We start from the raw sequence: 17,334 nt of genomic DNA on the forward strand, positions 1-17,334 counted from the left end.
TACTATTTAGGTTTAAATTGCAGGATATGATTATATTTATCCAAAATCAGGGAATAACGAACATTAGTGATATTTGTAAGATAAATTATTTTTTCTAGAATTAATCCTACTAATATCAACTTGGCCTTATTTTTTGAATAATTTACGTAAAATCCTTCAGTTTAAATATCGTAATGAAATATAATACATGTTCTTAATTTATAAATATATTATACTGGTATTTTATATGGTACAATGTATATAACTAAAATTAAAATTTATATATTCTATGTATAGATTACATTCAAATATAAAATTATAATAAATTAATACCATCCTTCAAGAGATTTATTATAATTGAAAAAATATGCTATGGAAGAAAATTATTCTTCATCAAAATTTGTGAAAAATAAAAAGTTCTATATAAACTAACATTGAAAATAAAAAAATTACTTAAATTATATAAGAACTTATACACATTAATTTATGAATAAACTATTTTTAGTTTATGGAAAAGTTAATTTCAATTTTCCTTCTTCTAATATTCAATAAAATAAAAGTTTATCCAGAAACACACATACCTATTATATCTATTATATATTATATATGACATGGTAATTATATTAATTGGATAACAACTACTTCGGAACTCACAAAAATTATTTTTTTAATTGGTTATTATATTAATTGGATAAGAACTCACAAAAATTATTTTTTTTAGTTAACAATATAAACTATTTATGGTGTGGGATGTATTACATTTTATTATAATTTAGTGAATTTATTTTTTAGTCTTTTTGCAAATTTTCAAATATAATTTTTAGTTCCCCCAAAATTTATATTATTTAACAGTTTACAATAATAATTTTACAATAATAATAGTAATAATAATAATAATAATAATGTTATTATTATTAGACGTTAATTATAAACACTCTAATCCAGAAATTAAGAAATTAGACAAGTGATCAATAGGTTGAATTTGGCACTACCCAAGTTAACAAAGTATATCGTACTTATATATATATATATATATATATATATATATATATATATATATATATATATANTATATATATATATATAGGGGTTTGCTAACTTGCGTACGTCTGTTTTTCAGTTGGTACATTTTAGCAATGTGTACCGGGTTTCAGTAGACAAAAATACCTCTATATATCATTAATTCTAAGTTTTAAGGTTAAGGGTATTTTAATAATTTTCATTCTNAAAATTAAAAAAATAAAAAAAGAAACCCCCAAACCCTTACCCATCTCTCTCATTCCTCTCAACTATTTCTCTTTCATCTCTTTCATTCCAACATTTTCTCTGTCATCCCTACTCTAGCTCCAATTGAAAAAAAATCAGAAACACTTGTCTTATTTTAATCATTTTCATTCTCAAAACTAAAAAAAAGAAAGCCTCAAACCCTTACTCACCTCTTTCATTCCTCTCAACCCTTTCTCCTTCATCTCTCTCACTCAAACATTTTCTCTGTCATCTCTACACTAGCTCCAACTAAAAAACATTCATTATTAAACGATTTACTTTTGTAAAGAGTTGAGTCATATTCACCTTTCGAAAAAAGTTCATTCAAAATTTCTTTAATTTCATTATCTTCACTATATATATTACAGTCAACGGGCACAACTTGCACCAAGACTTATGAGCATCCTTCCTTTACATTCCTTTACATTCTGAGACTACTAACATTGATATGTGGCCATTTAATTTTTTTGGTAGAAATTCATTAACTTGTTTTCCTTTACTAAAGAAAAAAACAAATCAAAATACAATAAAATTCTCAATTATAAAATCAAACAATAAAAATTCTAAATCTTGAAATTTTATTTATAATTATATAAAGAAAAAAATTAGGTGCTTTAATTTTTTTATTCATGTAAGTATTTTTTTTTTCTCTAACCATTTTATTTAACAATGAGTGTTTTTTTAGTTAAAGCTAGTGTAGAGATGACAGAGGAAATGTGTTGAGTGAGAGAGATGAAAGAGAAAGGGTTGGAGAGGAATAAAAGAGGTGAGTAAGGGTTTGGGGTTTCTTTTTTTTTTTTAATTTTGAGAATGAAAATTATTAAAATAAGACAAATGTTTTTTATTTTTTTCAATTAGAAATAGAGTAGGGATGGCAGAGAAAATGTTGGGGTGAAAGAGAAGAAAGAGAAAGGTTGAGAGGAATGAGGGAGATGGATAAGGAATTTGGGGTTTCTTTTTTTATTTTTTTAATTTTGAGAATGAAAATTATTAAAATACCCTTAACCTTAAAACTTAGAATTCATGATATAAGGGTATTTTTGTCTACTGAAACCCAGTACACATTGCTAAAATGTACCAACTGAAAAACAGGGCGTACGCATATTAGGAAACTCCGTGTGTATATATATATATATATATATATATATATATATATATATATATATATATATATATATTATTTAATGTGGAAATCGAGACAGAGATAGAAGAGAAAAGTAGTAGGAATCTGCAACAAATAGTCATGGCTGCGCTTGGGGACCAATCAGAAGCTCCTCCTCCTCCTCCTGACCAGCAAGCCATGGCTTCCCAGAACAAACCCATTTCTAACATCGTCATCATCATTGGTACCCTACGATCTTGTGTTATGTTATCTTCCATTTTGTCTTCTATTTGATCGTCTTATTGTTTAATGTTGTATCGAATGAATAACAGCTATGCAGACGGAGGCACTTCCCATCGTCAACAGATTCCAGCTCACCGAGGAACCTAATTCTCCGTATGTATCTCTCTTTTATTTTCTTAGGTTTTAAGACTACTTGTTCCAATTAGTTAATCCCCCCCCCCCCCCCCCCCCCCGTTTTTTTAACCTTGCTTGAAATGAAATATTGTATCTTGTTATGTTGTTTATAAATTATTTTTTATTTTCATGCAGCATCTTACCATTGTTTGGACTATTTTTTGTTTTTGTTTTTCAATTATTGATTTATTTGTTACTGAGGGTTTGAAATAAAGTGTCTGTCTGTCTGTGCACAATGTGACAGGTTTCCACAAGGAGTTCCCTGGGTCCGTTATCGTGGGACATACAAAAATCTCAATTTAAGCTTGATCTGGCCTGGAAAAGATCCTGTTTTAGGTAAGGATGTTGGTCCTTTTCAATTTGATTGGTTGGAAGAAATGTGATGAGATGGTTATAATGAATGGGTTGCTATGAAGCTTTTCCCTATCCAAACCTCTAGGAACAAATATAAAAACATGATTTCTGCCCGCTTTTATGAAGCCTGGATTTTGCTTCTTGAATATGTTACATCATGGGCAGGAGTTTGAATGTCTGTCGGTATAACTATGACATGCCTCCATTCCATGTCTTCAAGAAAGCGGCAAATTTGTTTTGACTGCTAGTTTTCATTTTGGCAGAGTTCTGATCTATTTCTTTCAGGAGTTGATAGCGTAGGCACAATATCATCTGCTCTTGTAACATATGCCGCTATACAAACGTTACAACCAGACCTGATCATCAATGCAGGAACTGCTGGTGGCTTTAAGGTAAGCACTGTTTTGCCCTGAGCAATAGCCTTAGGATAGCTGATTTTCTAGTTTTGTACCCCCTAAAAATGTATGTACCTTAAAAAATGTGCTATTTGGTGTGGCTTTGGGGTAACCTTAGGGTACATTGTGCTATTTGTTGATCTCTTCCTTGTTCAGCTAGCTTTGATCCTCCTTCCTGTGGAATTGTAGTCATATTTATTTTCAATATACGAATTAATTATTTGTTGCAATGTTTTCCCTTTTTTACATGCCCTCTTGGTGTGATTGATACAACTGCTTTTTTATTTACAGGAAATCGTTGTTGTAATTGTACAGTGTACACATTTAAAAGAAAATATTTTCATCCTGTAATCTATGTTAAATAATTTTTTTTGTCTTCTAAAAAATGTTCTTATAACTTACAATAAGTGATCAAACAAAGTTAAACTAAAACATTATTTGCAAACAATGATAGCCATCGATTGTGCTTTATAATTTTATATAGAAATTGTTTAGTAATCAAGAAATGGATTAAACTAAAGTGTATGACTATTTTAAGTGGCTTGACTGACCATATGATTGCAATCTATTGATGACAAGATTATGCTTACCTGTCTGTACAATTGATGTATATATAACAAATAGTAACTCTTCATAGTAAATTAAAATATTATAACGATAGAGTATGTAGCTAAACATAGTATGATGCAGTCACAGATAAATGGATTGATATATGCATGAGCATATTTATCTAAGTAGGGTTCATTACTGGATGCTTTCAGGCCAAAGGAGCTAGTATTGGTGATGTGTTCATTGTATCAGATTGTGCCTTTCACGACAGAAGAATACCCATACCCGTAAGTGTTTTGTTATTCCTTTTGGTAGCTCTTGATTGCTTTGTCTTTGCCCCCTTCTCTACTTGAAGTATGTTTGACCATGTCAACTTGATATTTAAGATTGCAATGCATATAATATCTATTGTTTTGTGGTGGTATTTTTTTTTTGCTGTGTACTGGAGGAAAATGGGGAAAGAGGATAAGAATAGTATCATTTATTTAGTTTGGACTTATTTTTATCTTCTTAGGATTTGGTTCATTTTACATGCGCTCTTTTTTAATTCCAATAATGTTCTATCTACCATAAAGCATGATATACTCATCTCGCTCTAGTTCATATTGAACCATCAGAGAAAAAATAGGGAAAGAGTAATGTGGTTGACCTATCAATATCGTTAATTTTGACTTATTAACATATCGGGTTAAATGCTATGTTTTCTTTTATAATTTTAAGTTGTTCCAGTTAAGAATCTTGCATAGAAACAATTGGCCGAGAGTTACCATAACATATTTTGATATTTTTCATTGATACTTGTGAATTAATTTTTAATTCATTGATACTTTGTTTCATGCTTGCAATGTAGTGAGGTAGAAGTTTAGACATCAGCATCTATAATATGTTTGATATCTTTTGCAGGTTTTTGATCTGTACGGTGTTGGTTTACGTAAAGCTTTTGAAGCACCCAACCTTGTAAAGGAGCTTAATCTAAAGGTGAGTGTTATTTGCTAATATGTATTTGCTCCTGAAAAGAAAACATTTTATTTAAAATTCACATTGCCAACAATTACCTCGATATCACAAAATGTTGTCATCCCAAATTCTGAGGTAGATTTCATTTAACCAGATTACCTAGATTGAAGAACTGCCCTGCTCACTTTTGTGAAGTTTGTACCTTTGATCACACAAATTGTCATGTTTTTTAGGATTGTCTTGGCTTGATGCTTTGACTAGGAGTACACTTGAGATTAGTCACTCCTGCTGATATCTTGGATGCGTAAGATGTATGTGTAGCCTAGTTTATGAATTGGTATGCCTTGTAGGATAAACATTTCTTTCTGATAAAGTAGAGATTTACATGTGTTTTCTATCAAACAATGTCAAGCTATGAATAATTAATCATAGATGAATGGAAAATCCATAAAGCCTTTTTTTTTATGACAATCTAAGAAATGTTAAGTTTCCAGGTTGTTGACCATTACTTTTGTCTAGTTATTAATGTATTTATCTCTCTGTTATTGCTTATTACCTTTATGTGTTCTTTAGAGGCCAGGCAAGGCAATACAATTTTGGCATAGTTTTGGAGTTTGGACCCATACCCTATACAGTAAACTGAATGGAATAGTTGTCTTGAATATTGGTGTATGAGGAGGTTACAAATGTATTGCTGGTTTGCATTGAAAATCTTGCAAATAAATAAATTGCTTTAACTTCTATCATAACAATAGTAGATCACTTTCACACAAAATAAAAGATCCTAGACAGAAGAAAGGAGATGTTCCATTTTACAGTTCAAACAGATGAAAAATGTCCTTTGGTTTGTTTCCTGGTGTTATTATGGTCGGTTCTTTTTGTTTAGATAAATTGTGCAGAACTTAAACCCAATTAAAATCTATGCATATTTCAGGTGGCTAAATTGTCAACTGGTGACTCTTTAGATATGTCACCACAGGATGAATCATCCATCATTGCAAATGATGCCACACTTAAAGATATGGAGGTAACCTGATAAATTCGGTTACTCTAGACTGTGGGATTGTCTGTTAATCTATGGGGAATGGCATGAATCTACATTTTCATAAATCACACCTTATTACATAAAATAAACCCCCGCTTAAATTGCAGAGAACTGAATGATAACTAATAGTAGTTCTTCCATTGTTGAATATTGGCTTTAACTCCCCGTTTCAACTTTTTCTCCAGGGAGCAGCTATTGCTTATGTTGCTGAACTTCTGAAAGTTCCTGCAGTTTTTGTAAAAGCCGTGACTGATATCATTGATGGTGACAAACCAACTGCAGAAGAATTCCTGCAAAATTTAGCAGCTGTAACTGCTAAACTTGACCTGGCAGTTGAAAAGGTTATCAATTTTATTAATGGAAAGAGCATAGCTGAACTTTGACAACCCAATTTCAGATTGAGTTTTGCTATAAGCAATGTTGCTCGGTGGGCTCCAATTGTACACTACCATCATTGATTGGGAATTTGTGAGATTTAAGAAAAAAAATACAAACTTATAAATTGAAGACATTGCTGCCCCCACCACTTTCCTCTCTTTTGTGCCTGTTCTGTTCTGACCTTGCAGGCTGTCTAAGTTGTCTGGCAAAGATTGTGGCAATCATTGTAAACATGTACAATGATATATACTTCTAAGTGAACCACTTAAAGGAATATGTTTGAGTATTGTCTCAAATTTTCCATGATGATGAAATGTATGAGTAGCTTGATGTTAATAATGAAGTTTCCTATTGTATGGTTGCCCTCATATGTTTGGGATATGAATTTGCCACTATGGCCTATGAATATTCATTGTTCAGGCCTGAGGCAATCCAAATAGCCTTATTTCTTATACAAACACGTAAGCTAATGAAACTCGGACAGTAAACAAGGACATTGTGTTAATACTAAGCTCAAACACAAGCCTTCCATGGTAATGTGCACAACAAAAAACCTTATCTTCGTGCTTCGTGGCTCTAGAAATACAGTAAAATTGGCCTGTAGTTAATGTTTGGGCTTGTCTTTATCTGATCTCGTGTTAAGGAATTGATTATGGTTTTAAAATTAATACTGAGACAAAATAACTTTTAGTAGCTTATGAATTGAAAATAGATTTAAAGTTTTACTGCAAGCGTACCTTTTAAAAAAAGTATTTAAACATAAATTACCTAAAATCAATTTTGTAAAAGCTTACCTAAAAGGCTATTTACATGTTTATTTAGTTTAACTTATTTAATCTTATTCTATTTAAATTATTTTAATACAAGTAAGTTGTTGTTTCTTCCAATTTTAAGCGCTACCAAATATATATTAAAATTATATTGAATGCACTGCCATCACTATGCTAATGTTAATGTAACATGAATTTATCCAGCCTTCAGACTTAACAAAGACGTTTTTCCCTAACTCTAAGACCACTTTTAAGAAATTATTCTAAGATTTTTCACTATTTTTAAGTAGGTCCCTTAATGTCACGTAATGTACAAGATCTCGTAAGATTCCATGCAATTTTTTCTCTAACAGTATATCTAACTTTAAGATTTTAGGTAACTTTGTGTAGGTCCAACAAATTATTTATATTTACTATTTAGTGTTTAAATAAATTTTAATCATCGAAAAATCAAATATCCATTTAAGAATATTAATACTTGGTTCAATTAATAAATTTAATTATATTTGTGCGTAATATAGTTTCAAATCTCCGTATTTCTTGTATTGATTTGATTGTCCTTCATAACTTCGTATTGTTATTTGTCTCTTGTATCTCTTTAATTTACAAACAACAAAAGTCTATTTTTTCATTAAAATGCAAATATTAAAAGAAATAAGAAATAGTCCTTAACAAATCATGCTCTACATGGGCTTTTTTAGAGGAATGCAAGACCTAGTTATTGTATAAGACAGCTGAGAAAATCACTAAGTGTTTATATACACTTTGAGAATATCATTTTATTGTAGTGAATTATCTTTATTTTTACTTTTATAGAAGGTTTTTATATAGGTAGTTGCAATCAAGATTGCTTGACCATAATTTTCTTCTCTTTTTATGTTCTTCCCTTCGCACTTCCCTCTGTATTATTTTATTAATTTTATCGTTATTAAAATAATTATCATCAACTAAATAAAAGTTTACAGAGATTTTAGTTTAATATTTTTGCATTCTTGTAAAAAATATTCGTGTAAAAACAATCCCTTCAAAGTTCAAAGAACTTTATGACTACTCTCACACCCTCATTGGCTCAAGTCAAGCAGTTAACAAAGCTTAACGCAGAAATGTTCTGTCAACAACTGAATTTCAAGACCTAAGCAAATAGACGTATCATCATATGTGTTATAGCATTTCCAACTACAAATAATGTCCCTTCAGCATAAATATCTAGTTTTCCATTAATATCTAACTTTACAAAGAACCAGATTCTTCCAAGGAACCAAACTCTTCCAAACTACAAATATTGCTTGCTTTAAGTTCATGTAAATGCAAGTATGCAGTGAAGTGAATCGTGAATCACACCACTCCAGAAGGTAGGCGGAGAACAAGCTGTCCCCCGAAAACACTGCAATAAATTATATATCATAAGGAACAGAATCAAGCTAAAAAAGGTCAAAATAGAAAAGAGACCTATATGATGCACTCAACCAACCTTTGAACATAATAGTAACAGAAATCTGCTAAGATAAATGTCTGCACAATTTCTGAAATAAGCACCATTGACGGCCATAATCCATACCCCAAGGCAACCAACAAATGTCCACGACTATCCAACACCTGTTACAAACAAGAAATGGTAACTTGGTAGGAGACTAGCAATTGGCAAATCCAGAAACCTGCCAAAGTACTGTGCTAATAACAGCAAATTAATATAACCTGCTAGCAAAGAAATTGTATTCAATTTAAAAGATAAAACATACAAACAATAAAAAGAAATCAGATACAGCCAGAATACATGATCCTACAAAACTTAATACATTATAAGAAAGCTGGTTATTATGCCAATCCAGAAAATGTCCATCTTAGTGATAAGAGACACCGGGACAAGCCAGCAAACAAGTGGCAACAGAATTTGAAAATGGCTCATAGAGCTGACTGATGCATTCACAAGTTTGGATGAACTAATCATCATACCTGAAGAACCCAATGAGCACAACTCAAGAATCTCGCCACGCCCAGGGCAAATACATAGTGTGCCGTGAATGGCTCAACAATCTGAAAACATAAAAGGAAATAATAAAGAAGGAAATAGTAGAATTATATAACGTAATAGCATGTATGATGCATGTTGTTACATACTTTGGTGTTCTGCATGACTCGCAGTTGGGGCAGTACTGACACAGCTTCAAGATATACACAGAATGCCCAGAAAATCCTGTTCAATAAATGATGTGAAGTTGATGGATGAATAAACAAGGCTAACACAGCACAGGGTATCGCCTGCATTCAATTTCAAAAATAGAACAGGTAATGCACAAGTATATAGCAATGTAAAACAAAAACAATGTAAAAGAAGCTTATAAATTTGAAGTGAAAGGAGTGTGGGGGAGATTACCACATGGTATATAGCAAAATTGTCTTTATCGTTCATGTAACTAGATCTCAATTTAAAACGAATCATGTATATAACCCACACTGTTGTAGCAAAAGTAGCCAAATCAAGAAGGGTGTGTATATCATATTCCATGACAAAACTGCAGTACAGCCTAACAGCTAAAAACAGAGCTGTCAATTCCTGGGATTTGAGTGATAATCCTGCACATCACAAGGAATAAATATATATATATATATATATATATATATATTATATATGAAAAAAAAAACTGAATAGTGTTTCTTCTTTTCATGCAACAATACAAGCAAATAAAATCAGTCAAACAATGGCATTAATGATCCGATGGGAACGTTCTGAACCAAACAAAAATTCAATGCCATAGGTTGGTAGGTCACATTAAGTTAAATATTAATGCATGGCGCAGAGGATTTTGAAATTTTGAAAAGGAAATTGCAGACATAATAAATAAAAATGTAAAGAAATTGGATTTAATAATTTTATCTTGAAAGATTAGGGGACTAATCGTTAACAGAAAAAGAAAGGAAATTAAAGAAAGTGGAAAGAAGGGATAAGTAACCGGCACAAGTTTTTTCTTTGATGAGCTTGTAGATGAGAACAGAGATTCCAAGAGAATGAACAGCCTCGGCGGCGACGAAAAGATTGTCGTGGTCGTGAACAATGATGCGAAGAAGGACGAGAGCCGTCATGCCTAACAAGACGGCGATTAAAGCCTTCGCCTTTGGTGGTTGCCGCCGCATCCATGTGATGATTGCGTGGATCGTTTTCTTCCCACCCCTCATGATCCCTTCTTTTCTTTCGCCCTCGCTTTCTCGTTCCTCCGAATCAATTAATTTGTTCAATTGTTTATTATTTGAATTGAACTGTGTTCCTTCCTAATTGAAATGGTTGCATTCGTTTCCTTCCCCAAATTCTGAATTAGGGCACAATTCAATCGACTCCAACGTCAGCTTCTACTTTGAGTCGCTGCAATTCCCCACCCAAACTGCCAGGGAAAAAACCGATCACAGATATAACACTGTTGCTATTATTTATCTTAATTATTTTAGAATATTACATTTGTAATTCAACGTTCGTGGTACGTTCTTAATGAATACTACCACACGTTTCCTTAAGCTACAAAAGTTAAAATAAGACCATCATCATAAAATACTTTATATAAATTTCTGTTTCTGAATTATAAAACAAAAACACTTTCTTGTTGAGTTTGATTTTATTTGAATTGTATTCAAAACTTGAATTAGGTCACTGTTAACTTTATTTTTCGTATTCTTAAATAAATTACATACTTTTATCATTAAAATTACAGTACAAACTTCTTTATATATTTTGCTAGCGATAATCAAATAAAATCGTAAAAAAATTTTAATAGAAAATGTAACATATATATTAATTTCGTTCTTCGATGTTAGAATTAAAATTTGAACCAAACTACTCGAAAAAAAAATAACTAAAAGTTGTAGTTTTAATAAATTTTTAAATACTTTTGGATTAATTCAATTTTAAAATCTCTCAATTTATAATTTATATCTATCGGATGTCTAGCGTGTACCTCTTAATCTAATTTAATTACTTTTCTTTGTACTAGTTGAGTTGTTGAATTGAGTTTTTTTTTTTTTTTTTTGTTAAGGTGTGTAATAATATTTGGATTTCATAACAAACAAACACACGAGTTTCAAATTAAAATAATAAAATTACACGACTAAATTATGCAATAAAAATATCAATTTGCATGATAATTTCCCTATAAAAAGTTGTTTAACGTTTTATTATATGAAAATGATAAATAAATATTTGATATATCGTGTGATGTTACGGGTAAGAGTTAACGTTTAAATGTATTTTGGATTTAGTCGTGTTGGTTTATTTTTTCAATGTAGTAAATTATAATTGAATTGGGTAACAATTTTATTGAAATCAATTAAATATAGCTCAATTCAGCAAAACAATAAATATTTAATCAATCATTAAGTACTTTCAAGTTAAAGAAGTGAAAATATTTTTTTGACTACTATACTAAGCCATCTAATCTGTTGAGTTAGGTTATTACAAAAGGTAAGTTTAATTAGTTAGTGTTGTCAGGAGTTTTGTCTACCATCGTCTTATCTTTAAAAAGTGTATTAGATATAAAAATAAATAAAAATATTTAAACTGTATTCAATCTTAATTTCTAAATTATACATTTAACTTGGACTTCTAAATCATAAGACTGGAAATTAAACTGAATCACTTAAAGCTTGGTTGATAAAGTTTAATAGAAAAATGTTGATAACAATTGGTAAATTCTAGTAAATGATAAAATTCTAATCTTATTTGAGAAAATAAATTCCCTACAGTCTGGAACAGCGAACAGCAATATATGAGTAGGAGATTGTAGTGAGGTATAATTGTTTGTAAGAAAATGGCGTTAAGGTTTGGAGAGAAGGAACAGGAAAACACAAGAAATGCAACATAGAAAGCATCAATGTGGTGTTGTTGTGTTTTCCGTGAGTGAGTCTCACAAAGTCCATGAGTTTGATCTCTTGAGCAAAGGCTTGAGTAGTTTGTCTTCTTCGAGAGCCACAAGGCCTATATGGGAAGGGTCATCCAGCATCATCCTAGCGGACAAGTAGCCGGCAATGGACCAGGTCTGGAACTTACGGGCCTGCTTCCCAACGTATCTCCCCCACTTTCCATCGTAATATTCCGGCCAGTTGTCCTTCAGCAATTTATTCTCAGCTATTTGAAGGGCACGTCTTGCAATCTGGGGTCTCCCTGTCTTTATCGACGCAGCAGCCAGAAGCCATAACAGAACTATAACCACCACAAATTAATCATCAAATCACTCATGTTAAACCAAACATTTGAGAGTGAGAGTGTCGTAGAAGAATTAATACCTGGCCAGGATCCCCCGTTATGGTAACTCCATCTAGTATTTTTTGGGTCACACCCTGTTATGATCATCCATTCATGGTTGTCTAGAGCTGGATAACATACTTTCACAGGCATCTCCCCAATCAATTCCTCCCACCGTGATTCTATGAGATCCATGATTGCAGTTGACTGCTCCGGAGTTGCCATGCACGACAAAATTGCAACGCAGTTGCCGAGGCAAAACCACCGGAAATCCATCCTAGCTGGGCTCACATTCCCAACAAAGTATCCACCAAGGTGCGGCATGAAATCGAACACCCAATCTGGCAAAGATTCTGGAATAACATTGAACTTGTTCACTGCAGTATGTGAGTACTCCTCTGTTTTGTAGCGGTATACATCATTGAGTTGCTTCAAATCCAACCAGAAGTGGCTCCTCATATGATAGCTTAAGGCGTGCAGCCTTTTTACAATTCGCTCCATGAACTCTTTCCCTTCGGCATCTGGCTTAAGTAATTGCAAGGCACATCTTAGAGCCATGAAGAACAATGCTTGAATTTCTATTGGATACCCATAAACACCCTGAAATCATATACAAATTTTAAGGAAATGGAGAAATGCTTAGTTTCGAAGACAGCAGACAAGGCACGAATGAGGGTGTCATAAACATCGGAAAACTCACCATTCTGCGATCAATCATGCAGCATCCATCAGCACATAGTAAAGTTGGAAACGTGTCAAACCCCTCTGACAGACATAGACTCAGGATCAAGCGCATACCCTTTTGACATTCAGGTTCTTCGGCCAGTGAAGAGTCTCCCGTAGACTTTGTGTATGCCCGAAGTAGTATGATCCACCAAAATCCAGAATCAACTGGAGCGACCCTTCCTATCGCACTTTCACCAAAATCTGCTATAAGGGTTTCGTGGTTTCTGACGGGATCATGGAATACTTTAAAACTAGCAGGCATCACCCCTTCTGCTAGATGGAATCTGTCAATCTTTTTCTCCCACGATTGAAGGCGAAGGGTCTTTAAAATAAAATTTTTAACAATGTCCGGTTCACCATGCATTAGAAAAGCCAAAGCACTAGGGACAAAGTCTCTTACAAACACCTATTAACAAATACGGTAATACCTTAGATTAGAGCAAAGGAAAACATTAAAATGGGGAGACAGGGAAAGAGAATGTATAATGATCAAAGTCACTGACTGACCACCATGAAAAGTACGTAGAAACCAAAATGACGAAAAAGACTAAGACTAAGCTCTAGTATAAAAAGAAAACATGGCCTACAAGTGTAGCCAAAATTAAAGTACGTGATGAACTTGTGCCTATTTTCCCTATCCCCAAAAACAGAGAAAAAAAAAAGACAACATAGAAGAAACAGAAATATCGAGGATATGACAAGGTCTTGCTACCTGATCATAATTAAGTTGCTCATCCGAATTATCCAAAGCAGCAATTGTACCAACTGGCTGGCCACGAAAATATACCAAGGAACGCCTCAGAGCTTCCCAAGCTTCTGATGTTAATGAATGTGAATCCCATGGCACTGATCTTGGAGTATTGATGCCAGACTTTGACAGAGGGGAATGTATATGATCAACATGTTCTGCCAGGCGAGATGTGAACTCAATTTTTGAGATCAAATGACGTGGAGAAAAGCCTACGGATAGTTCACTCAGTGATCTTTCATCACATGATCTCTGTCTGTCTATATTCAAAGCCGGCCTGGGCCTATCTATTGCTTTTGAGAAATGATATTCCTCCTTTTCTGCTACACTAGCATGTGCCTCTGAACTCTTTAAACTTCCTTTGTGAGACCCTCCTTTCGGAATGGAAGACATCTTCCAAAATCTTAGCACTTGCAATAGTCTTGCTCAAAATTCTGCTCAAGTAAGTATGTTGACATAACATTAACATAAAAGTACCATACCCTCGAACTGATAAATTCCTTGTTTCTCACAATTCATAAGTCAAAGGCATATAATTCCAAACTTGTGCACCATTCTCTTAATCCGAAATTCAAAATGATTTGAGTTCGGACATACAGGTTCCCAAAAATGATACTACATGAAGATTAGAAACACCAATCTACAAGTGATTAACTTTGAAAATACATTCACACTATTCAATTCAAGCGGTTTGTTGCTATCAAAAAATGAGTAAAAAAAATAATAATAATCAAGTGGTTTTAACTTCATTTATAGATTCCCAACTTTCCAACTCCAGATCGCTCTACCAAAGGCACGAATTATTTCGCTATTTTTTGTTTTTATTAATTCTAGAAAGGGTCACTTCTTAATTAACTAGCAGGTCAAAATTCTCCCAGATGCTAACTGAAAAGTCTCATGTACAATTTGACAATCGCAAAAAAGATAACCACAAAGAGCAAACAAGACAAGCCAACCACAAAAAAAGAAGGAAAAACATTTAAAAGAAAGGGGGTAAACCGGTGATGAAAGTCAAGAAACACATATAACCGGTGATGCATAAGAAGCAGCATTGTAAAATCTTCACGGTTGTAGAACATTATCAGAAAAAACTAGCACGGTGCCATCAAACCAATTAAGGATCACAGAACTTTCAAGATTTGCGTCTACGCATCATGCTCATCCCAAAACAACAGATTCATGCAAGCTAAAAAATGTGTAGAATGCATGACAAAGAGGGATGATAATGGCTGAATGGGTCATATAAGAAAATTATTTAAAACTGCAAAGAATTAAAGAAGAGAAAAACTAACCCCCCAGAAGTTTGGAGATATTATTTTATTTTATTTTTCTCTGGGTTTACAGTGTAAAGTTGTAGAGAAAGAAGAGAAGAAGTTGAAGCACGTGAAACAAAAAGGTCCTTTCTTTCTTGGTTTCTTTCTTTCCCTGTGTGATTGTGATTTGTGAAGGAAACGACGAGTGAATGAGTCTATCTATGATATGAAAAGATGCATCATAGGACATTTGGGTTTCCACGGAGGGGCTGATATTGTGGTGCTACGTCGGATCTTAGTATTCTCCATTTTCTCTTACCATCATTCTCACTCACCCACAAACTCACGTTCAACCTTCAACATTCACATCGCCTTCTATTTTTCATTTATTACATTAATCCTACGTCAATATCTCTTTGCTCCACCTATTTTATTAATAAATTTCATTTCTCTTTTTATTTTTATTTTCTCCTTTCATTATATTGTTTATTATATTCATTACTCATTTTTAATACCTTCTCAAAAATAAATAATTTATTAAAAATATAAATGTGTTTGTATCTTATTCCTTAGTAAGTCTTATAGTTTAATAAATTACATAATATATATTAATATATGGAAGGTTTCTAAATACTGGAATGTAACTTGGAATTCAAAAAAAAAAAATCACAAACGACATTTCGTTATTATTGATATTAATTATGAAAGCGTTGTTATACACTTCTTTCTCTTTTTTCTTGTCGGAATTTAAACTTATATTGTATTGAAATAGTTGTTAAAAAAAATAATATAAAAAAAAAAAACTTTACCGACAATGTAGTATATATATTTGAGTCTCGTGAGAATTTTGGCTCAAAAGGTTTTTTTGTTTACTTCTTTTTTATTAAGCTAACGTTTATATTTACAAAATTATCATAAATTTGTTAAATAAAAAAATATAATAAAGTCTTCCTATTGAAATCATTACTGCATTCGTAGCAAACATCTAAATTAGAGGTATTGTCTACAATAAAACGATGTGCTAAAAAAAATGCTTATATACAAAAAAGTCTATGAGTTCATAAAGCCTTTGTGCTAACATTCTCTTGGTTTGACACATTTGGGTTTCAGAATTGGGCTTTGAGGCCCGCTCAAGAGAAAAAAAAAACCCTAATTTTGTTTTATCTTACTTCATAAAACTTAATATTACAACTAACATTAAAAAAAGTAGGTAGATAACACACATTGAATGTTTTTAACTTAAACCTTATATGCATATGAATCTTTTGGTTGACTTTTGATATCACTTCACATTATCGTATACTTTATGATTCTTTGTTGTAATGATCCAATTTTTTAGAAACCTCAACTATTGTTAATATTCTATTATTTTATTTTGTGATAAATGGCCTTTGATTTAAACCTAATACTTATGTTCATCAATTTTATCAAAGAATACTTTTGATAAAACATTCGATAAATGAAAATACCTTTTCATGATTTTTGACTTATTAGATATCACTAGTCATCTTTTAACTTTTATAGTTTTCAGGATACCATTTTTCATATTCTCATTTTCTATAGGAGGTTTTATCTTCTTAGGTAAATTTTTCTTCCGTGCAATATTCATCTCCATTAATTGTTATCATATATTTTAAATAAAATTTAATTTATAATATGCAAAGTTAAACACCTTTAACTTAAACTACCATTACCAATATAATTAGTTTTTCTATTGTCTCTACTACTACTATCTCTAAATCTTCATATATATTTTTTAAAACACAGATAATTTAATTTTATAGTATTTTGTTTTTATAAATCAAAATTAAATTAATTTTTCCTCATAATACTTTGTACTACTATACATATATTTAATTTAATTAATAAACTATTTTTTATCTCAATAAAAAAGTACAATTGATTATACTTAAATTAATTTAATTGATTGTAATGGGATACTTCAATGTTTTATTATTAAAAGAGGATTAAGTGTATATCAACCTGAATGAAATAATATAGAAAATAAGATTTATTATACATTCATACTATAATTCTATATCATTGCATTACTTTTTTCGAAATGTTATAAAAAACTTTTCTAAACCAGTATAAATTCTTCAGAAACCGTCCAACCATATATGTCTCTCACTCCCAAAAATTAAGAGAAAAAAAATAAGGGTTTTATT

The 17,334-nt window shown here is 31.8% G+C and overlaps 3 protein-coding genes across 3 annotated transcripts; 1 reads left to right on the forward strand and 2 right to left on the reverse strand.

The window, feature by feature from the left end:
* Nucleotides 1–2,441: 2,441 nt before the first annotated feature.
* Nucleotides 2,442–6,810, forward strand: LOC106759877 (5'-methylthioadenosine/S-adenosylhomocysteine nucleosidase 2). The gene is made up of 8 exons (XM_014643248.2): nt 2,442–2,591; nt 2,680–2,743; nt 3,009–3,100; nt 3,404–3,510; nt 4,275–4,349; nt 4,966–5,040; nt 5,954–6,046; nt 6,250–6,810. The coding sequence occupies exons 1-8, from the start codon at nt 2,489–2,491 to the stop codon at nt 6,445–6,447; spliced, it is 807 nt and encodes a 268-aa protein (XP_014498734.1). The 5' UTR covers nt 2,442–2,488; the 3' UTR covers nt 6,448–6,810.
* Nucleotides 6,811–8,335: 1,525 nt separating this feature from the next.
* LOC106760938 (putative ER lumen protein-retaining receptor C28H8.4) lies at nt 8,336–10,672 on the reverse strand. The gene is made up of 6 exons (XM_014644386.2): nt 10,164–10,672; nt 9,587–9,786; nt 9,331–9,471; nt 9,166–9,246; nt 8,684–8,808; nt 8,336–8,596 (listed from the first exon to the last, which is right to left on the reverse strand). Exons 1-6 carry the CDS (start codon nt 10,384–10,386, stop codon nt 8,548–8,550), a joined length of 819 nt encoding a protein of 272 aa, XP_014499872.1. The 5' UTR covers nt 10,387–10,672; the 3' UTR covers nt 8,336–8,547.
* Nucleotides 10,673–11,953: 1,281 nt separating this feature from the next.
* LOC106761731 (probable alkaline/neutral invertase F) lies at nt 11,954–15,547 on the reverse strand. The gene is made up of 5 exons (XM_014645301.2): nt 15,206–15,547; nt 13,878–14,347; nt 13,140–13,571; nt 12,481–13,039; nt 11,954–12,397 (listed from the first exon to the last, which is right to left on the reverse strand). Exons 2-5 carry the CDS (start codon nt 14,304–14,306, stop codon nt 12,102–12,104), a joined length of 1,716 nt encoding a protein of 571 aa, XP_014500787.1. The 5' UTR covers nt 14,307–14,347; nt 15,206–15,547; the 3' UTR covers nt 11,954–12,101.
* Between the last annotated feature and the right edge of the window lie 1,787 nt (nt 15,548–17,334).

The sequence above is a fragment of the Vigna radiata genome, chromosome 5, assembly GCF_000741045.1.
Source record: "Vigna radiata var. radiata cultivar VC1973A chromosome 5, Vradiata_ver6, whole genome shotgun sequence".
In the NCBI taxonomy this organism is placed as follows: Eukaryota; Viridiplantae; Streptophyta; class Magnoliopsida; order Fabales; family Fabaceae; genus Vigna; species Vigna radiata.